The sequence below is a fragment of the Melanerpes formicivorus genome, unplaced genomic scaffold (genome assembly GCF_026170545.1).
Source record: "Melanerpes formicivorus ecotype bairdi unplaced genomic scaffold, bMelFor1.0.p_v2 SCAF_13, whole genome shotgun sequence".
NCBI classification, from domain to species: Eukaryota; Metazoa; Chordata; class Aves; order Piciformes; family Picidae; genus Melanerpes; species Melanerpes formicivorus.
The window spans coordinates 2,863,951-2,885,833 of record NW_027142365.1 but is presented as its reverse complement, the minus strand read 5'-3'; the positions used below and the strand labels follow the sequence as shown (position 1 = coordinate 2,885,833).

At 49.0% G+C, this 21,883-nt stretch overlaps 1 protein-coding gene across 26 annotated transcripts in view; it reads right to left on the bottom strand.

The window, feature by feature from the left end:
- The window catches only part of OBSCN (obscurin, cytoskeletal calmodulin and titin-interacting RhoGEF), a 179,934-nt gene that overhangs the window by 119,505 nt on the left and 38,546 nt on the right, over window positions 1-21,883 (bottom strand). For 24 of the 26 annotated variants that reach the window (XM_068145854.1, XM_068145856.1, XM_068145855.1 and 21 more), the window contains 14 exons: window positions 19,506-19,772; window positions 18,341-18,453; window positions 17,241-17,394; window positions 15,198-15,359; window positions 14,600-14,704; window positions 13,546-13,812; window positions 11,896-12,165; window positions 10,686-10,952; window positions 9,506-9,772; window positions 7,932-8,198; window positions 6,893-7,162; window positions 5,466-5,732; window positions 3,862-4,128; window positions 1,369-1,641 (listed from right to left, as the gene is read on the bottom strand). In XM_068145854.1, the coding sequence (XP_068001955.1) occupies window positions 1,369-1,641; window positions 3,862-4,128; window positions 5,466-5,732; window positions 6,893-7,162; window positions 7,932-8,198; window positions 9,506-9,772; window positions 10,686-10,952; window positions 11,896-12,165; window positions 13,546-13,812; window positions 14,600-14,704; window positions 15,198-15,359; window positions 17,241-17,394; window positions 18,341-18,453; window positions 19,506-19,772 (3,216 nt within the window). The remainder of the gene's footprint in view (window positions 1-1,368; window positions 1,642-3,861; window positions 4,129-5,465; window positions 5,733-6,892; window positions 7,163-7,931; window positions 8,199-9,505; window positions 9,773-10,685; window positions 10,953-11,895; window positions 12,166-13,545; window positions 13,813-14,599; window positions 14,705-15,197; window positions 15,360-17,240; window positions 17,395-18,340; window positions 18,454-19,505; window positions 19,773-21,883) is intronic. The other 2 variants (XM_068145861.1, XM_068145868.1) reach the window with 1 other exon arrangement.

Sequence of the window (21,883 nt, the reverse complement as noted above, 5' to 3'; positions counted from 1 at the left end):
CCTCTGGCATAGCACCACACCATTCAGCTCGGAGTCAGCTGCACACTTGCTGAGGGTGCACTGCCTGTGTCGTTGATGAAGACATCAAACAGCACCGATAGAAAGGTACAGCACAAATAGAGAGCACCAGCAAACAGGTTCTGACAAGTCCCATCTGCCTGCCAGCACTCTACAGAAGCAAAAACCAAGATGAGAGACCATCTGCTTAGCATCCTTTTCACCACTGTCTGCACTGTTGAAGCCATTGCTACCATCACTGCTGCCACCATCAGCACTGGTGGCAGATGCTCCTCTGCTGTTAATGACAAAGCAGCATGTGGTAGATGGGTGGTCAGAGCTGGACCACTGGCACAGAACACAGCAAGCTTTGCTCAGGTCAGCTCACACATGATACAGAGGACACAGAAATGGCAAAGCCCTTGCTGCCACAACCAGCACCAGGGATTTCTCAGCATACACAAACCAAACAAGCCCCCACAACATATTTTGAACTGACATGAATGACAGACCTAAAACCACAGCACAGAGCAAAGGCAGAGAGGAAAGAGCAGCAGTGTGTTAAAGAATCCCTGCAGAGATACCTGTGCAGGCTCCACTGCTGCCTGGGATTTGAGGCTTGAAGGTGAGTTAGAGTAGGAAAGGTGCTTATTGGGGGGGGGGGGGAACCTCAGCTGAAGTGTTCTACCCTCAGTTCATGGGGAAGGAATAAATAAATGAACAAACAAACCCTTCCTGGCTTCTGCTATCTTGTGAGTATGCAAGTCAGCTATTGATCTGTGATGCAGTTGTCCTGTGGCTGTTGAAAAACTACAGCCCAACCTTCTGTTCACCTTTACCACCTGTGTCCTCTTGTTCTGGTGCTGGGTGCCTGGGAGAAGAGACCAACCCCCACCTGGCTACAACCTCCCTTCAGGGAGTTGCAGACAGCAAGAAGGTCTCCCCTCAGCCTCCTCTTCTCCAGGCTGAACAACCCCAGCTCCCTCAGCCTCTCTCAGAGGGCTGTGCTCCAGCCCTCTCCCCAGCCAAGATTACTTATATCAAAACTACAGCTCAAGGTCAGGAACAAATCATATGAAGATCTCAGGAAGGCACCAGTCATGCCATGAAATCTTTGCTGAACATCTAATGCCACCTGGGAGAAACTGAGAAGACAATCCTGGATGACAGTTTCCATTCCCCAGCCCTTGGATCACCCCACAGTCAGTGCTGCACTTGGACACCTACAGACAGAGGTAGGATGGGACCAAATTTGTTGCATTTTTGTTCTTTTCTTTGCCTTTCTTTTTTGTTTTTTTCCACCTACCCACAGTCACCCAGACTTGCTTTTACCCATTCTCTCTTCTCCTGTGGTTTGCAGGGTTGATTTACCTTTAACAACCAAACTGGCAGAGGTTTTCTTATCACCAGCTTCAAATGTAATGACCCCCGAGTCCTTCAGGGAGAGCTTTCTCAGCGTTAGCAAGTGATATCCACCAGGCTGAAACTGGATCTCATTAAGTTCATTGGTATGGAGAGGGGTTTGATCCAAAAACCACTGCACCTTGCTATAGTCTACAGGAGAGATTCTGCATCTGAACATGGCAGATTCTCCTTCTAACACAGTGACATCTTCCAGGTCTTCTGTTATTAGCACTCTCTGGCCTGAAAGGAACATAGATACATCAATTACTGGAACCTTCCATTTCTGGCATGAAAAGCAAGGTGGACAAATCCAAGATTTCCCATGTGAGCATTCCAAGAAAGAAATACATTCATCAAACAGAAGACTGGAACACAATTGCTGAGCACAAAAAAACCCTTTCCACATGAAGAGAATATCTGCAGGACAGACAGCAAACTGTGATGAAGACAACTCCACAACACCAGAAGGCAGGTAGCAGGACAAGCATCAAGAGCAATGCACATCCAGGGTTACAAAGCTTCTCCTAAGGGAACTACCTGGGAAGGCTGAAGCTCTGACAGCCTCACTGGGCTCTAGGCAGTGCTGAGCAGATGATCCCTCCCATGACAAGCCCTCTGGTTTCTCTAGAACAAGCATAGCTTGGCTTTTATGGACTAGGAGCACCCAGCTCCCAGCTTCTTTGAGCTTAGTCCAACTTTAAGCACAGTGGGAAGTGGAGAGAACATCTGACTGCAGCTTCAGGGAGCAGAAACAAACCCAAGAGCCCAGAAAAGCTGCCTTTGTGGCTGTAGGTAAGCACACACCTAGCTGTAAATAAAGAAATACACCAGGGCTACTGCTGGGCACAAAGATGCAGCTGATGGTGCTCCTACTTACAAAGCCCAGCACAGGAAGCTTTCACTTTTATCTTGAGCTGTGTGACAGAGAAGCATTCTCTGCTTCTCTGCTGTGGAGGTGGGGAGATTCAGGCTGGATGTGAGGAGGAAGTTCTTCCCCATGAGAGTGGTGAAGCCCTGGAATGGGTTGTCCAGGGAGGTGGTTGAGGCTCCATCCCTGAAGGTGTTTAAGCCCAGGCTGGCTGAGGCTCTGGCCAGGCTGATCTAGTGTGGGGTGTCCCTGCCCACGGCAGGGGGGTTGGAACTAGATGATCCTTGTGGTCCCTTCCAACCCTGACTGATACTATGATACTATGATGTCCCTCAGAAAAGCTGCTCTTAGAAACCTCCAGGGAGCTCAGACCTGGAGGCCACAGTGAGGACTAAGCACACTTTGTTTCTCAAGGCAGCTCTAGAGGGGGAAAAGTCTGGCTTTACCCTTTAGTCTTTAATAGCTAGCTACAATAATAAGCACCACTGCATCCCCATGGGACTAATCTTGAAGTGGTACTCCTACTCTTTTCACTGTTCCACCAACTTCAGCTCAAGGTTTTCTCCCAGTTGGGTTTCCAGCGAGGGAACTGTGAAGAACAGGAACAACCAGAGCTCACCCCTGCCCCTTCAACACTGCCCTGCTCTCAGCATTGGCTACTACAGCTCATTTCACTGCTCATAGCATCCAATCCAAGCTCTTCAGCTGAAGATTGGGTTGTACCCCTCATCTCCAAGCTGCAGGAGGACATTAAGCACTTAAACACCCCTGGGTCACTCATTCACCCCGACTCTCTTCAAAATCACTGCTGGAAAGAGGCACCAAGGGACAGGGAGAAGAGCCTGGAGGCAGAATGTTTCCCTCCTCTAATAGCAGGCACTCTGGATGCTGTCCAGCACATGTTCACCCAGGAGCATCAGCTTTTCCTCTCCTCACACCAGCTTTTCAGGTTTTAAATCCCATCCAAAGTGCTCCAGGTGTACCTTGTTCAAGCTGGCAGATTGCTCTGTGTGCCCAGCTCCGTGCTGCTGTATACAGCTCTGCCCCAGCTCCATGCAGTGGCTCCAGCTCATGAGTGAGGCAGAGCCAGAAATCAGTGGATCTGCTGCTTCTATGGAATCATAGACTCAGTTTGGTTGGAAGAGACCTTTAAGATCATGGAGTTCAACTGTGAACCCAGCACTGCCAGATCACCACTAAACCCTGCCCCTCAGCACCACATCTTTGTCTTTAAGTCCTTCCAGGGAAGCAGATTCCACCACTGCCCTGGGCAGCCTGTTCCAGGCCTTGGCAACCCTTCTGGGGAGGAAATTTTTCGTAGTGTCCAGCCTAAAGCTCCCTGGTACAAGCAGAGGCCATTTCCTCTTGTCCTATTGCTTGTTATTTGTGAGACCAACCCCCACCTCACTCCAATTTCCCTTCAGAGAGCCAGAAGGCATCCCTTCAGTCTTCTTTTCCCCAGGCTAAACACCTCCAGTTCCCTCAGCTGCTCCTCAGACTTGTGCTCCAGACCTTTCACCACTATGAAAGGCATCTGCCTCTGCACACAGTGGCTTCTGCTGGAGAAATGAGATGCACAATCCCATGCATACCTTGCACCACAAGCTTGGCTCTGCACTGGGCATCACCAATGTCACAGGTGTAAGTGTCACTGTCACTTTTCTCCAGGTCATTTATGGTCAGCTGGAGCACTTGTCCTTTCTGTGTGATCTCATACTTCTTGGTAGCCCTGAGCTCAGCAATGCCTTTCCTCCAGACCACAGAGGATGCAGCTCTCTGGCTCTGGCAAATCAAAACTGCAGTTCCACTTTCATCAGCTTTCAGGTCTGAGAGTTCCTTGACAAAATAGTTAGGTTGTTCTGGAAGGGAAAAGCAAACAAACAAGCAAACAAATAAATAAATAGCTCTGTTAGCTAACCAAGTGCTGAGCACAGAGTGCTCTGGAATCTCCTCTGCCCTCACTTGGAGAATTACAGAATATAGAATCATTTAGGTTGAAAAAGGTGCTTAAGATCACCAAATCTAACTCTTTTAGCCTACCCCTGCCAAGCCCACCACTAAGCTATGTGCCTTAGCACCACCTCTACATAGCTTTTCAGCCCCTCCAGGGAGGGGGAAACCACCACTTCCCTGGACAGTCTGTTCCAAAGCTTGATAATCTTTTGGGTGAAGAAAATATTCCCAATATCCAACCTAAACCATCCCCATTACAACCTGAGGCTCTTTGCTCTCATCTTATCAGATGAAGAATGAATCTTAGAGGATCACCAAGTTCAACCCCAGCTCCCTCAGCCTCTCCTCACAGGGCTTGAGGGGTCTGGAGCACAGCCCTATGAGGAGAGGCTGAGGGAGCTGGGGTTGCTTAGCCTGGAGAAGAGAAGGCTCAGGGGAGACCTTCTTGCTCTCTCCAACTCCCTGAAGGGAGGTTGTAGCCAGGTGGGGGTTGGTCTCTTCTCCCAGGCAACCAGAACAAGAGGACACAGTCTTACGCTGTGGCAGGGGAGGGTTAGACTGGATGTTAGGAAGAAGTTCTTCCCAGCAAGAGAGATTGGCCATTGGGATGTGCTGCCCAGGGAGGTGGTGGAGTCTCCATCACTGGAAGTGTTTAGGAGGAGACTTGGTGGGGTGCTTGGTGCCATGGTTTAGTTGATTAGATGGTGTTGGGTGATAGGTTGGACTCAATGATCTCAAAGGTATTTTCCAGCCTGGTTAATTCTATTCTATTCTATTCTATTCTATTCTATTCTATTCTATTCTATTCTATTCTATTCTATTCTATTCTATTCTATCCTATTCTATCCTATCCTATGCTATGCTATGCTATGCTATCCTCTGTCACAACTCAGAGGAGGCAGAGCACTTCCAGCAAAGTTTGCCATTGCCCAGGTGTGGGTGAGGTCTCATCTTGCAGCCCCCAGGCAGTTCTGATCACCATTGTTCAAGGCAGACCAATCCAAACTGCCAGTTTTGATGGGCTCGGGAAGCTGCACAAGAGATACTTCAGTGCCTTGTAGGTGCCAAAGCTCCTCACAGCTTTGGTGTTTGGGTTATTTTTTAATATTTTAATCCATGACACATTGTGAAACCTGAGAACTGCTCCTGTTGAGAGAGATGGAAGAGAAGAGCATCTCCCACAGCTTACAGATGTTTGGCCCCACTTCTGTACACCCTGGCCCCTACGCATGCTTCCACTGACCTTGCACTGTGATCCTGGCTTTTGTTTTAGAGACCTCTGTCTCACAGGTGTATTCCCCACTGTCCTTGACTGTGGACTCATGGATGATCAGAGTGGCTCGTGTGCCCTCTTGGTGCAAGTCATACTTCTGGCTTTTCCGGATGGCTTTGCCGTCCTTGTACCACCTGATGGTGGCATCAGGCTTTGACAATTCACAGCTCAGGCTGATGTCCTCTCCTGCTGCTGCTCTTTTGTCCTCCAGCTGCTTTACAACCTCAGTAGGTTTTTCTGAAGAGTGGAACAGAACAAAACAAAACATGAGGGTGGTGAGAGCCTGGCACAGGTTGCCCAGGGAGGTGATGGAAGCATCATGCCTGGAGGTTTTGAGGGCCAGGCTGGATGTGGTGCTGAGCAACTTGCTGTAGTGTGAGGTGTCCCAGGCCAAGGCAGGGGGTTGGAACTGGATGAGCCTTGAGGCCCCTTCCAACCCTGACAATTCTATGATTCTAACAAACCAAACCCAAACCAAACCAAACCCAAACCCAACCCAACCCAAACCAAACCCAAACCAACCCAATACAGAAACCAAACCAAACATAAAGAAACCCAAACCAAAACCAAATCAAAACCAAACAAAACCAACCCCCACCAAAACAAACCAACCAACCACAAACAAAGGGAACTTTGAATAAAAATCATGACCAATATCAAGGTTTTCACAACTCAAATGTCCAGCAAGTTTTCACATTCCCCAGTGAACGACTCTCATCATGCTAGGGAAAGGTGGAGAAAAGCAGGTCTTCAGTGCACAGTAATTGGAGTTATGGAGTTTCAGTGGATATTAATGATTATGATAAGCCAGATATAAGGAAGAAATTAGGCTAGATAGAAGAGAGAAATGCTTTACACTGAGGGTGATGACCTGGCCCAGGTCACCCAGTGAGGTGGTAGAAGTCCCAGTCTTGGAACCACTCCAGGTCAGGTTGGACAGGGCTCTGAGCAAGCTGATCGAGTTGCAGATGTTCCTGCTGCCTGCAGGGGGACTGGACTGGATGACCTTTGCAGGTCCCTTCCATCCTAAACCATTCCGTGGTACTACAATCGCTTACAGGAGCTGAGGACTTGTCCTGAGGGCATCCATTTCAAGGGATGTCATCGTGTCTGCTGACTGCACAGAGAGCCTGGGTGATTACCTCACATGCAGACAGTGTGAGCAGCAATTGTCTGTCCAATGAGACAGCTCAGTGTGTTCTGCCCTTCTCAAGTCTCTCTAAAATATTTCAGCATTTCCCTTGTTTCCAAGGACAAGCCTCAGTGCCTTGAGGCTGGCAGTGAAGGCTGCTCTTCATTTTGATCACCACTAAAGTTTGCCTTCATGGGTAACTGACATAACCTTATGGAAAGACAGCCAAGAATGCAAAACCCCAGAGCCTTTCTGATCTCCTTACCTTTCACAACCAGAGAAGCCTTGGAGGTCAGACCACGGGCAGTGAAAATGACTTCCCCAGCATCCCCAGGAGCCACGGCCCTGATGTGAAGCGTGTACTTCCGCCCCGCGTTGGAGGCTTCGAATCGGCCACCGCTTTCCACTTGGCTCCCATTCAGTGTCCAGTTGAAGTCATCAATGCTTTCATGGGACAAAATACACTCAAAAGTGCAATCTTCTCCCTCCTGGATTTCTGTGTTCTTCAACCGTTTGGTGATGCCGATGTTGAGCTCTGGAGGACAAAAAGTGGCTTAGTACAATGGCATGGGCAGGGCTGTGGACATTGTTAGCTCATCAGACTGCTTTGTCCACTCAGCTGGGAAGACACCACTGCATTCCTTCCAGGTGTGTTTGACATGGGAAGGGTTTCTCAGACATTATCCACTCAGAGTCACCACAGAGCTACAGAGAAGAGCATTGGTGTGGAAGGACTGTGTGAAGAACTCAATGGAGAAAAGTCAAGACTCACTGAGCTAGAGGGGAGAAAAGTTGTCAGGTAGGAAGCCTCTGGGATGTTGTCTGAGGTATTTCTCTGTGTAGCTAGGAGAAATGGGATGTTTGTTCACTTGTTACCATCCTACCCCCACCTAATATTCATGGAATCATCATGGAATGGCTTCAGTTGGAAGGGACACCTCCTACTAGCCCGGGTTGCCCAAAGCCTCATCCAGCCTGCTCCTAAACACTTGCAGGGATGGGGCAGCCACAGCTTCTCTGGACAGCCTGTTGCAGTGTCTCACCACCCTCAACAGTAAGGAACTTCTGCCTAATGTCTGATGGAGCTGCTTCCCGATGTTCAAATCAGACACATTCAAATTGTGTCTCACACATGTGAGTGTGAAACCATCAACAATGCTCCAGCTGTACTTTAAGAGGATCTGGGCTTTGTTCAGACATCACCTTGTAAGGGGAGGCTTTAGAAGGAACAGCTGTGACAGCAAGTGACCAAGCCCACCAAGAATTACAGCACTCTTTGGATGTCCATCACCTACAGTACTTACCCTGGACGCTGACTTTTGACTTGGCAACATCAGTGCCAATATCACAGGTGTATAAGCCTGCATCTGTCTTTTCTAGGTCATGGATAAGGAGGCACAGGGTCTTCCCAATCTGTATCTGCTCATACTTGGCACCAGAAGTGATCTTCTCACCATCCTTTTTCCAAACAGGTTGGACCTTTTCTTTGGAGACTTCACACTCCAGCTTAATCACACCACGCTCCTCACCAAAGACATCATCCAAGGCCTTCATGAAGACAGCAGGCTTCTCTGAAGGTTAACAGCCAAAACAGAGCACAACCAGGATATGTCAGTTGAGACAATTTTAGCTGCTACCAAATATTGAAAGAGAGCTGAGGGAAACCCTTGCAATGCTGCTGGTACCAGTGCAGAACCCAAAGCAGTCCCACACCTCCTGACTGGAATGAGTGTTAGGGAAAGCAGAACCTGTTCCTGGGTGGGTGAAAGGAAGGAGAGAAGCATTGCCATGGATAAGGAATGAGAGCCAGTGCTACAGCAGCAGTCTCTTTATGGCTGTGCACCTGTGAGGTTGCAAGGACATATTTTTCTCTGTGTTGGGGCATCTGTCAGGCAAAGGAGATCTCATCACAGGGAACAGGGCTTGGAGCAGGCATGTAGTGAAGGCCAGGGGGACAGCTTCACACTTCTCTGGAGTGGCTGCTCAACAAGATAGACTAGATTTGAGGTAGCCCTTGTCTGCATCATGAGCAGCAGAAATGTTCTTCAGGAATCTCCATCTCTGGAGCCATGTGGCATACTAAGGACAGCAGCAAACTGCTTTCTCTGTGCTGAATCAGTGCAGCTCCAGACCTGGTGTACTGAAGATGTGCCCTACCACTGGAGGTACACTGAAGCTCAGCTTCCTGCAGACAGAGATCTTTACAAACAACAGTTTATAGACTATTGAAGAGACCTACAGAAAAAAGAGGAAATTGTTCTTGACTATCCTGCTGACAACTAAAACGCTGCTGAATCGCTATGGAAAGGTTTGGCAGGAGACCAAAACAGCCTTCCCTAGAAAAATCATCTGCTACAGTAGAAACCAGTCCACATCTCACACACTCATCACTTGGCCCTAGAAAGGGGAAGCTTACCAACAGGATTGCTGAATGGATATGATAACTAAGAGCTCCTATGCATCTTTGGTTTACATTCAGGAGGTGTGTGGCCAGGACCTAACCTATCAGAGCTGCGTGACCAGGACCTAACCTATCAGAGGTGCGTGGCCAGGACCTAACCTATCAGAGGGGCGTGGCCAGGACCTAACCTATCAGAGGTGCGTGGCCAGGACCTGACCTATCAGAGGTGCGTGGCCAGGACCTGACCTATCAGAGGTGCGTGGCCAGGACCTAATCTATCAGCGGTGTGTGGCCAGGACCTGACCTATCAGAGGTGCATGGTCAGGACCTGACCTATCAGAGGGGCATGGCCAGGACCTAATCTATCAGCGGTGTGTGGCCAGGACCTGACCTATCAGAGGTGCATGGTCAGGACCTGACCTATCAGAGGTGCGTGACCAGGACCTGACCTATCAGAGGTGAGTGGTCAGGACCTACCTATGACCTTCAGGCGCACGCTCTCCGACACCTTGTCTGACTTCATCATCACTGTGCCAGCATCTTCGGGCTTGACCTGCTTCATGGTCAGCATGTAGCAATTGCCAACGTTCCTGATGTCATTGAAATTGTTGGTGTAAAGGAGGGTGCCATTGAGGAACCACTCCACGTCCTCATCATCGTGAGACAGCTCGCAGGAGAAAACAGCAGAACTCTCCTCCTCGATTTCCACATCCTGCAGGTGTTTGAGCACCTGGACATTGCGGGCTGTAGGAGAGCACGGGGCACCATCACCAGTCTTGCCACAAGCAGATGCCACTAGCACCCCATCAAGTCTCCTCCTAAACACCTCCAGTGATGGTGACTCCACCACCTCCCTGGGCAGCACATGCCAATGGCCAATCTCTCTTGCTGGGAAGAATTTCTTCCTCACCTCCAGCCTAAACCTCCCCTGGCACAGCTTCAGACTCTGTCCTCTTGTTCTGGTGCTGGGTGCCTGGGAGAAGAGACCAACCCCCACCTGGCTACAACCTCCCTTCAGGCAGTTGTGGAGAGCAAGAAGGTCTCCCCTGAGCCTCCTCTTCTCCAGGCTAAGCAACCCCAGCTCCCTCAGCCTCTCCTCCCAGGGCTGTGCTCCAGACCCCTCCTCAGCCTCATTGCCCTTCTCTGGACACCTTCCAGCAGCTCAACATCTTTCCTAAACTGAGGAGCCCAGAACTGAACACAGGACTCAAGGTGTGGCCTAAGCAGTGCTGAGCACAGGGCAGAATGACTTCCCTGCTCCTGCTGGCCACACTCTTCCTGATGCAGGCCAGGATGCCCTTGGCCTTCTTGGCCACCTGGGCACACTGCTGGCTCATGTTCAGCCTACTATCAACCACTACCCCCAGATCCCTCTCTGCCTGTCTGCTTTCCAGCCACTCTGCCCCCAGCCTGTAGCACTGCCTGGGGTTGCTGTGGCCAATGTGTATAACCTGACACTTGGATATGTTCACTCTCCTGCCCTTGGCCTCTGCCCATCTGTCCAGCCTGTCAAGGTCCCTCTGTAGAGCTCTCCTACCCTCTAACAGATCAACTCCTGCCCCCAGCTTGCTGTCATCTGCAGATTTACTGATGATGGACTCAATCCCCTCACCCAGATCATCACCAGGCAAACCTCCCTGCTGCAAACCATTTGTACCTTCAACAGTCAGCGTGGCTTCAGTCTCCGCGTTTCCAGCCCTGCACTTGTACACACCAGCATCTTCAGGCTTCACCTTCAGAATCTTGAGCTCTGCTGAATGCTGCTCCCGCTTGATTTTGTACTTCTCAGAGGGCTCAATGGCTGTGTGATCCTTGAACCACTTGACAATCTTTGGAGAAGGCCTGAAGTCACAGGACAAGATGACCGAATGGCGCTCCAGAGCTCTCTTGTCCTCCAGCTTCCTGGTGATCTGTATGTGGTAATCTGCAAAGCAGGGGTAGGGAAGAAGAAAGGGTGAATGGGAAGAAGAGGAAAGTTTCTGATCTGTATTTCATGCCAGTTTATTTCATGTATGTCATTCCCAGCTGCTTGGTGAACTGCTCAGATGATGCTGTGGGTTTCTGTTACAGAACTGATTGGCTTTGAAGCTAACCCAACATCATGACCTCTAGGGAATGCTGGTTTCTACAGGGCAAAACTTTGCATTAGCTACCAGATGCATGGATCAATACTGACTGAATTGCTTGCTAATTAGAGTTGCTATTCAAGTATGAGCAAATGAAAAGTCAAAACAAGGACTTTAGCAGAGGATTGGAGATATTTACTATGGTGACAGCAGAAGACACAAAGCCTCGAAGCTCTGTCCCAGATCAAGTCAATGACAAGGCAGATTAATTAAATGAGCTGTCAAACTTGTCTAGTTCAGAAATGGGACAAAATAATCTCTCCTGGCAAATTTCTTTTGTTTTGTCCTCTGTGGTAAAGTCAAGAAGTTAAAAAAAACCAGCCCAAAACCTAGACTTGGCTCAGCTTGAATACCAGGCACTCCAAACTCATTTAGTCAAATCCTTTCCTAAGGCATGGACGTCTCATCTATAGAATCACAGAATCATTAAGGTTGGAAAAGACCTCAAAGACTGGCAGGTACAACCCTGAACCCAACACCATGTCCTGAAGTGCCACGTCTGCACATCTTTTCAATGCCTCTGAGGATGGTGACTCCAACACTTCCCCGGGCAGCCTGTCCCAGTGTTCCAACCAACAACTGGTAGCTGGGAATTGACCAGATCTTCCACATAAACCTACACTTCCAAGACCCCAGAGAGTGGAAGCTGCACATTAGACAGTGCTGCCTGAAAAAAATGACTCCCCAGGCCCTGTGAGAGGGAGGATCTCTCCACGGTGCAGCCATGCCAGGACACCTTACCTCTGACAAGTAGGTTTGCTGTGGATTTGGACTTGCCAATGGAGAACTGCACGGTGCCTGTCATGCTGGTGCTGGTTTTCACGATGGTCAGCCTGTGGATGGTGCCTTCCTGATGCATGATAATGTTTCTGCCAGCCTGCAGGGCTTCTCCACACAGAAACCATTTGGGAGGTTTCACAGATGGAATGGATATCTCACATTCAAACGTGGCCTCTTCAGGCTCGGTCACGTCCTCGTCACACAACTCCTTTACGATGCTAATGGATTGCTCTGCATCCAGGAGGGAACAGGAGAGCAGGGATTTAGGAATCACTCATCAGCATTCTGCACACTTCTGCAACCTTAACTGAACTTATTGGCTCAAAAAGCCTTCAAACATTCATTTTTTTGGCATAATAATAAACATCTACTGCTGGTTTTGGGTCAGGCAGTGAGACTGTGACACTGCCCCAAGAGCATCCAGATCTTCTGAGTCCAAGCCCTATTTCTGAAGTCACCTTCCCACTCTGATCTAAAACACTTGGCATCATATAAAATGGAATATGTAAAATGCAGGTATTGATAGCAGAAGATATTTGGGGTAGCTACAGCTACTCTGAACAACAACTACTCTGGAACAGGGCTGTCCTTAGAAGAAAGTACCATACAGTCATTTGCTGTCCATGAAGGCAGATGTTGCTGTCTGTGTAGTCCTAAAAGGAAGCAATATGAATGGCCTTCAGAAGAAATCAGCACTGAATGAAAATCATAGAATGGTTTGGATTGGAAGGGACCCTGAAGATCATCTAGTTCCAATCCCTCTGCCATAGGCAGGGACATCTTCCTCTAGACCAGCTTGCTCAAAGCCTCATCCAACCTGGCCTTGAACACCTCCAGGGAGGGGACATCCACAACCTCCTCGGGCAACCTGTTCCAGTGTCTCACCACGCTCACTATAAAGAATTTCTTCCTACTACCCACTCTGAATCTACCCTTTTCTAGCTTCAATCTATTCCTTCTCACCCTATTGCTACAAGCCCTTTTAAAAAGTCCCTCTCCAGCTTTCTTGCAGCCCCCTTCAAGTACTGGAAAGCTGCTATGAAGTCTCTCCAGAGCCTTCTTTTCTCCAGAGTGAAGAATCTCAACTCTTACAGCCCATCCCAATATATATAGAGAGAGACAGAGAGAGAGAGACAGAGAGAGACAGAGAGAGAGAGACAGAGAGAGAGAGACAGAGAGAGAGAGAGACAGAGAGAGAGAGAGACAGAGAGAGAGAGACAGAGAGACAGAGAGAGAGAGAGAGAGAGAGACACAGAGAGAGAGAGAGACACAGAGAGAGAGAGAGAGACAGAGAGAGAGAGACAGAGAGACAGAGAGAGAGAGACAGAGAGACAGAGAGAGAGAGACAGAGAGACAGAGAGAGAGACAGAGAGACAGAGAGAGAGAGACACACAGAGAGAGAGAGACAGAGAGAGAGACAGAGACACAGAGAGAGAGAGAGAGACAGAGAGAGAGAGACACAGAGAGACACAGAGAGAAACCTATTAAATAGTTTTTAAGTGGTATTATGTTTTCAGAGTAAACAAGGGCTTTCTGAAGCAGCCTGTCCTCCTTCCAAAGCATCCTAGAGGGGCAAAAAAAAAACCCCAACCAAACAAAAAGCTTCCCTACCTTCCACAAAGAAATTGGCACTGCTTTTGTCATCCAAGGCATCACAAGTGTAGGTGTCCTCATCTTCATAGCCTGCGTCGTTGATGATGAGTTTCCGATAGACTCCGTCGCTCACCATCTCGTACTTGTCCCCGGGGTGAAGTTCCACATCCCTTTTGTACCACCTCACCTGGGCGTTGGCACGAGACACCTGGCACTCCAGGAAGCCCCGGTGCTTCTCCAGGGCTATCTTATCCCTCAATGGCTTCACAATTTTTACAGGCAGCTCTAAAAGGAGGGGAAGACAAGAAAAGGTCAAACAAACAAACACAAACCCTGAGTAATCATCAGTAGCATCTCCCGGCAAGCTGCCTGCACAGTTACAGGCTGGTGCCTCAGGAATTGCCAGAGGCATTGAGTAGAATAGAATAGAATAGAATAGAATAGAATAGAATAGAATAGAATAGAATAGAATAGAATAGAATAGAATAGAATAGAATAGAATAGAATAGAATAGAATAGAATAGACCAGACCAGACCAGACCAGACCAGACCAGACCAGACCAGACCAGACCAGGTTGGAAAAGACCTTTGAGATCACCAAGTCCAACCTATCACCCAGCACCACCTAATCAACTAAACCATGGCACCAAGCACCCCACCCAGTCTCTTCCTAAACACCTCCAGTGATGGTGACTCCACCACCTCCCTGGGCAGCACATGCCAATGGCCAATCACTCTCTCTGCATAGAACTCCTTCCCAACATCCAGTCTAAACCTCCCCTGGCACAGCTTGAGACTGGGTCCTCTTGTTCCAGTGCTGGGTGCCTGGGAGAAGAGACCAACCCCCACCTGACTACAACCTCCCTTCAGGGAGTTGTGGAGAGCAAGAAGGTCTCCCCTGAGCCTCCTCTTCTCCAGGCTAAGCAACCCCAGCTCCCTCAGCCTCTCCTCACAGGGCTTGCCTTGAGAGCTCTGGGTGTTGTTTAACTTTCTTCATGCTAGATGTGAGGGAAGTTGGTCAACTTGTAGCATGAGAGAGGTTTAGCAGCATAGGCACAAGAAGCAGAATTACCTTTCACAGTGAGCTGGGCACGAGACTCTGCCTTTTCTGCTACAAATTTGATCTCTGCTGCATCTTGGACTTGGACACGTGTGTAAGTCAGTGAATAGGTCTTGCCTGAGAACAGAGACACAACCAGACATAGGCTGACCTGAGCAAACAGCTTCACCCCCCAAGGCATGCTGGCAGACTGAGCATCACTCATCTGGTTTCAGTGCCTCACCACCTGCTTTCACAGCAGCAAGGCAAATCACTCCCGCTCTATGTCCCTCCATCAAAGGATAATTGAACCTCAGGTCCTCCAGGGACTGATTGAATGTGGTCCCCACCATCTGGGAAGGACTTGAAAGAGAAGGATCCCACCCATTATCAGAAGATACAAATTCCTCCCCACTGCTGGTGGCATGGGATAGGCTCACAACACCAAATCTGCCTGAAGTTCTCACCATGTTACTGTCCCTGCCTAGCTGCACCCCCAAAACAATGGGCTAACTCTGCTGAACCTTCCTAATTTGATTTGGAAGGTCAGACCCTTCTTCTCAGTCCTTCTTCTCAGCACTTTCTCCACCCCACCCCCATTCAAGAGCAAGATTCCCCTTTGTCCTCCTACCCTCTTGACGCATCCTGATGTTGTCAGCAGCCTTCAGCTTGTTGTCATTTTTGTACCATTGGGTCTGGACCTCATCATGTGAAATTTCACAGACAAAAGATGCACTCTCAAATTCATTCACTTCCACATCTTCCAGTGGTTTAACAATCCTGATATCTCGGGCTGTGAAAGGAGAGAGAGGAAGATTCAGCTGAGCTTCATCATGCCTGGCTCTGCTGTGATCACCCTCTGCATGCTTGCAGACAGAACACATGGAGCGTGTGTTATTCCAGACCAACATCCCCTCCTGGCCACTTTCCTTCTTCAACACATTAATTACATTCTATGCTTGACCCTAGAGGCACAGTACCAGCTACAGTAGAGGATTTTATGAATGCCAGAGCTTTACACAGGCTTCAAAAGAAGCTAACCACATTAATGAGTGAAAATCTGCCCAGGATTACTAAACACAAGCCTCCCATCTCCTGTATCCTAACAACTGAGCAACCTGATCCAGCTGAAGATGTCTCTGTGCACTGCAAGGGGGTTGGACTAGATGATCTTTAAAGGTCTCTTGCAACCCAAAGGATGCTATTATACAGGAAAGCTGGAGATGGGATCTTTATAAGGGACTGCAGTGACAGGACAAGGGGCAATGATTTTAAACCAGAGCAGGGCAGATTCAGACTGGACATTAGGAAGAAGTTCTTTAGTGAGTGTGGTGAGACACTGGAACAGGTTGCCTGGAGAAGCTGTGGATGCCTCATCCCTGAAAGTATTTAAGACCAGGTTGGATGGGGCTTTGAGCAAGCTAGTGTAGTAGGAGTTGTCCTGGCAAGGGGGTTGGAACTGGGTGATCTTTAAGGTCCCTTCCAGCCCAAACCAATCCATGATTCTACTAAACCTGTCACATTGTGGAGTCACCATCACTGCAGGTGTTCAGGAGGAGACTTGGTAGGGTGCTTGGTTGCATGGGTTAGTTGATTAGGTGGTGTTGGATGATAGGTTGGACACGATGGTCTTGAAGGTCTCTTCCAACCTGGTCTATTCTATTCTATTCTATTCTATTCTATTCTATTCTATTCTAATCATTCTATTCACATACTTCTCTGCAAGCTTACATCCTTGGTTGTGTGTCTGGACCATAGCAGCCACAGGGACATCTGCCACATGCTTTGCCCAAGCTGTATCTTTTGCTTCAGAGTCTCTTGCACTCAGCATATTCCTCTTTAACTCTGCACCTTGGCACTGACTCATCAGAACCAATTCATCATTTTGTGCTCCTGCAGCCCTTTCCTTTTGGAAGGAATTTCACCTTGAATCATCCTCAGGAGCAGGGCTCAGATGTAAAGCAGCCTGCATGCAAAGGGCATCTCATCCCAGTGACAAAGTCAGGGAGGAAAGAGGAGTTCAACAGAGCAGTGGGACAGAACAAGTGAGTGAAGTTCTTGCTAAACCTAAGTGGCCACATGAGGACAGCATCTAGTAAGAAATAGGACAATGCCAGTTTGTCTTTTCAGATCACAGAATCAGTTGGAAGGAACCTTAAAATCACTTTTTCCCACCCCCTCTGCCATGGGCAGAGACATTTTCCCCTAGATGAGACTCCATCTCACCTGACCTTGAACACTTCCAGGCAGGGGGCACCCATAACCTCTCTTAGGAAGCTGTTCCTGTGCCTTACCATCTTCACAGTGAAGAGCTTTTTCCTAACATCTAATCTAAATCTACCTTCTGGCAGCTTAAAATCCTTGTTGCTCATCCCATCATGACATTGCCCTGATGGAGGTCCCTCCCCATCTTTCCTGAGGGCCTCTTGAAGTACTGGAAGCCTACTCTGAGGTCCCTCCGGAGCTTTATCTTCTCCAGGCAGAACAACCCCAACTTTCTCAGCCTGTCCTCACAGGGGAAGAGCTTCAGCTCTCCCATTTTTACCTCCCTTCAGGTGCAGCTCTGGAAAAAACCCTCTGCCAGGGTAGAGCAGAGCTGTCTGTGCAGCCCTACTTGTTCTGTGTAGTCAAAGCTACTGCAGTAGAGATCACTTCCTACTTGAGTCAAACATACCATGGATCTTCAGCATAGCTGAGGTCTTGTCTTCAGCTACTTGGCACATGTAGGTGCCCTGGTCTTCATATTCACACTTGTGAATAATGAGGCTTCTCTTAGTTCCTTGGGAAGCAATCCCCACTTGTTGACTTGGCCGGAGCTCCTTCCCGTCCTAGAAGGGAAAATGCCAAACCAGATCACCATCAATTCTTCCACATCTGCAAATGTTCAGCTCTGGGCTTAATTCACCTCTCTCACATCATGAGACTGTGCCTCCTTGAGCATATGATGACACTTAGCATCACAGAGTGGTTTGGGTTGGAAGGCACCTTTCGAGGTCATCTGTACATGAGCCAGCAGTGTGCACTTGCAGCCCAGAAAGCCAATCATATCCTGGGCTGCAGCAAGAGAAGCAGAGCCAGCAGGTCGAGAGAAGTGATTCTCCCCCTCTGCTCCACTCTGCTGAGACACCACTTGGAGCTCTGTGTCCAGTTCTGGAGCCCCTAATACAGGAAGGATCTGGAGGTGCTGGAAGGTGTCCAGAGAAGGGCCACGAGGAGGAGCAGAGGGCTGGAGCTGCTCTGCTCTGAGGACAGACTGAGGGAGTTGGGGCAACATCTTCAACCTGATGATCTTTAACTTCAGCATAGTGCAAAGTTAAGGTGCTGTAAAGGGTTGGCAGTAAGCCCTTCAAACATTACCTTGAAGAAATGCTGCCCCATTTAAGGGAAGGATCAGCTGAGCCTCATGAAATACCTGAGCTGATCCCCCAAATGCCTGTCAGGTTCAAAGGGAATTGAGGCTTCATCTTAAAGAACAATTCCCTTTGAGGCTTTAAATCCTTGGATGAGAACTTCTGGGCATGAAGTGAAGCACAGGACTGTGTTACTAGCAACAGCAGTGCTCACCTTCTGTGCAGGGCAGAGCACACCCAATAAGCACAGCCAGTAAAGAAATAGCAAAGATTGTGATGAGCTGGGCAAACAAATGGACATGAGGAGGAGAAGTGCACAGCAAAGGCTTAGACTCTCATCCTCTGGAAGTGAAAGGAAAAGCTCTCATTTCCTTCCTTCCAGAGGAGTCAGGAATTTAAATGCCACTACCCATGGAGGGTGTACCTTGAACCACTTCACATCTGCGTTGGGCCTGGACAGCTCACACTCAAAGGTGACCTTGTCCTTCTGAGTTGCACTGATGTCTGTCAAAGGTTTGCTGATTCTCACAGGCAGTTCTGCAAAAAAAAAGGATCAATTCCAGTCAGTGGTGAAATAGGTCTCCAGGACCATCTGATTCAAACAATATTCATAGATTAACGGAACTGCTTAGGCTGGAAAAGACCTTCAAGGTCATCAGGTTCAATTGTTAACCCAGCACTCCCAAGTCCCCCACCAAAGCATGCTGCCCAGCACTACACCTACAAACCTTTTCAAGCCCTCCAGGGAGGGTGACTCAACCACTGCCCTGCACAGCCCCTCCCAGGGTCTGACAATGCTTTTGCTCAAGAAATTTCTCCTACTATCCAACCTAGGCACAAGTTGAGGTTGTTTGCTTTTGCCCTAGCTTGCTAGCTGGGAGAAGAGAGCAGCTTCCACCCCAACCCAACCTCCTTTCAAGGAGCTGCAGAGTGAGGTGGTCCCTCCCCAGCCTCCATTTCTCTAATCAATAGGCACAGCCTAGCTTCCATGGTTAATAAACCTTGTGCCAACAAAATCCTCCTGTTTTGAGCACATCATCAAGAGTTGTTTTGTGGATGATGATGATGATGATGTTACAGTGACCCTATTGACATCAGAAGGACACCTTACTGATGAGACCTCATGGCTCCCAACAGCTACCTAAAAGGACATTGTGGAGAGGTTGGTGCTGGTCTCTTCTCCCAGGTAATTAGTGATAGAACAAGAGGGAATGGCCTCAAGCTGCCACTGGGGAGGTTTAGACTGGACAGTAGGAAAACATTTTTCCCAGCAAGAGCGGTCAGGGCAGGAATGTGCTGCCCAGGGAGGTGGTGGAGTCCCCAACCCTGGATGTGTTTAAAAGTGGTTTGGATGTGGTGCTTGGGGATGTGGTTTAGAGTTCAGCCTTGCAGAGTAGGGTTCTTGGTTGGACCTGGTGATCCTGAGGGACCTTTCCAACGTGAATGTGTCTGTGATTCTCTTTGATTCTGTGCTGATTGCTCAGTGCTCCCCATGCCCTGGGCACTTACAAGAACAATGTCTTCCTCTCTTGAAAGCTCTGTGAGGCAGGAGGAGACAGCCACAGCCCACACCAACCAGAGATACCAACCTGTCACAGTGAGCTTCCCTGAAGAGTGAATGCCTTCTGCTTTGAAGGAGATGAGTCCTGCATCTTCAAGAGTCACTGAGGAAAGAGTCAGGGAGTGCTTCTTGCCCTGAGCACCAATGCTGACAGTGGGTGAAGGCTTCAGCCGAACGCCATCCTTCTGCCACGTCCCTTCCACATCCTCATGTGACACCTCCACCTCAAAGGTGACAGTCCCTTTCTCAGGCACTTGGAGGGGCTGAAGGCCTTTCACCAGCTTGATCTGCCTCACTGGGAAAAAATAACAAGGACAAGTTGGAGATCTCACACCAATAGCTGGGAAACAGAGCCTGAGGGCTTCCAAAACACATTATTTCCCCATTCCTCATCCAGGTGCCTGACAATTGCCTCCTAGCTTTCAACTAAGCAACCACCCTTGCAGGAGGCAAAACCTGTTCATGGCCATGGCTGCTATTCTTGACATGGATGCTTTCAGCAGGGACAAACAAGCCAACCACAGAATCATTCACTGAAAGAGGCTATGAGCTTACATGTCTGAAATGGTGCTTCAGGTTTTGGCTTATAGTTCTAGAGACTAGGATAGAGTCCTAGGATAGGATAGGATAGGATAGGATAGGATAGGATAGGATAGGATAGGATAGGATAGGATAGGATAGGAGTAGAGTAGAGTAGAGTAGAGTAGAGTAGAGTAGAGTAGAGTAGAGTAGAGTAGAGTAGAGTAGAGTAGAGTAGAGTAGAGTAGAGTAGAGTAGAGTAGAGTAGAGTAGAGTAGAGTAGAGTAGGCCAGGCTGGAAAATACCTTTGAGATGATCAAGTCCAACCTATCACCCAACACCAACTAATCAACTAAACCATGGCACCTTGCTTTTGCTGTAAAGCAGTGCAAGAGCTCAGTGCTGTTGCAGCTGGAGGACTTGGATGCAAAATACATCTAGCCCAGTGACACTCTTCTATGCATCTCCTTTCCTGCTGCATCTCATTACTAAGGCCTGGATGACCACACACAAAAAGAATTCCCTGCTACAATGAGCTGAGTCCCTGGTTTTGAACATGGTCCTTCTAAGGCAACAAAGCTGGGGAGGGGTCTGGAGCACAGCCCTGGGAGGAGAGGCTGAGGGAGCTGGGGTTGCTTAGCCTGGAGAAGAGGAGGCTCAGGGGAGACCTTCTTGCTCTCTCCAACTCCCTGAAGGGAGGTTGTAGCCAGGTGGGGGCTGGTCTCTTCTCCCAGGCAACCAGCACCAGAACAAGAGGACACAGTCTCAAGCTGTGCCAGGGGAGGTTTAGGCTGGCTGTTAGGAAGAAATTCTTCCCAGCAAGAGAGATTGGCCATTGGGATGTGCTGCCCAGGGAGGTGGTGCTTGGTGCCATGGTTTGGTTGATCAGATGGTGCTGGGTGATAGGTTGGACTCGACGATCTCAAAGGTCTTTTCCAACCTGGTTAATTCTACTCCTACTCTATTCTATTCTAAATTCTGTTCTATTCTAAGACCACCTTGAGTCTCCATCACTGCATGAATCTATCTCAGATCATCACCAGAGGAGCTGTTTTTTCCAGCATTCCAGGGAATGCAGCTGGGTGCCTGGGCAGCACAAAGCCAAATCCTCTCTCTCTCTCCCTCAGAAAAGGAAGTTTCTAAACCAGACAGACAGAAATTTACTCTTGCATGACTCACTGTGCACAAAACCCTGCTGACAGCTGACTACCCAATTACTTCCTATACAAACACTGCTCCATCATTTGGGGGTTTACCATTTGGTGATAAGCAACAGTGAGTGCCCCAAAGCAGGTTCAGCTCAACCTACCCCCAGCTGCTGAAACATCTTGCTGGAAGGAGAATAAAAATCACCTAGAGACTGAAAAAGTGCTTTGGGGTGCAAGGTGTGAGAAAGGCTGGAGCAGCATGTGCTGCACTGCATGCTTCCAGCACACTGCACCTGTGGAGCTGCTGCATTCTTCATCTCCTGTGCACCCAGTCTGACCAATGATGAGAGAGCAAACCTCAAATCTAGCTCTAAATCAGGGCCACCAGCAGCATGGCCAGCAGGTGAAGGGAGAGATTTTGCCCCTCTGCTCCACTCTGCTGAGACCCCCACCTGCAGTGCTGGGGCCAGGTCTGGAGCCCTCAGCATAGCAGAGACATGGAGCTGCTGGAGAGCAGCCAGAAGGAACCAGAGCAATGATGGAAGGGCTGGAAACCCTCTGCTGTGAGGCCAGGCTGAGAGAGTTGGGGTTGCTCAGCCTGGAGAAGGCTTCAGGGAGACCTTCTGGTGGCCTTTCAGTGCCTAAAGGACCTATCAGAAAGCTACCTGTTCTCTCCTGCTGTAAGGCACACTCAGCTCTGCAGCATCCCAGGCAGGTATTTCACCAACCTTGTCCCAAA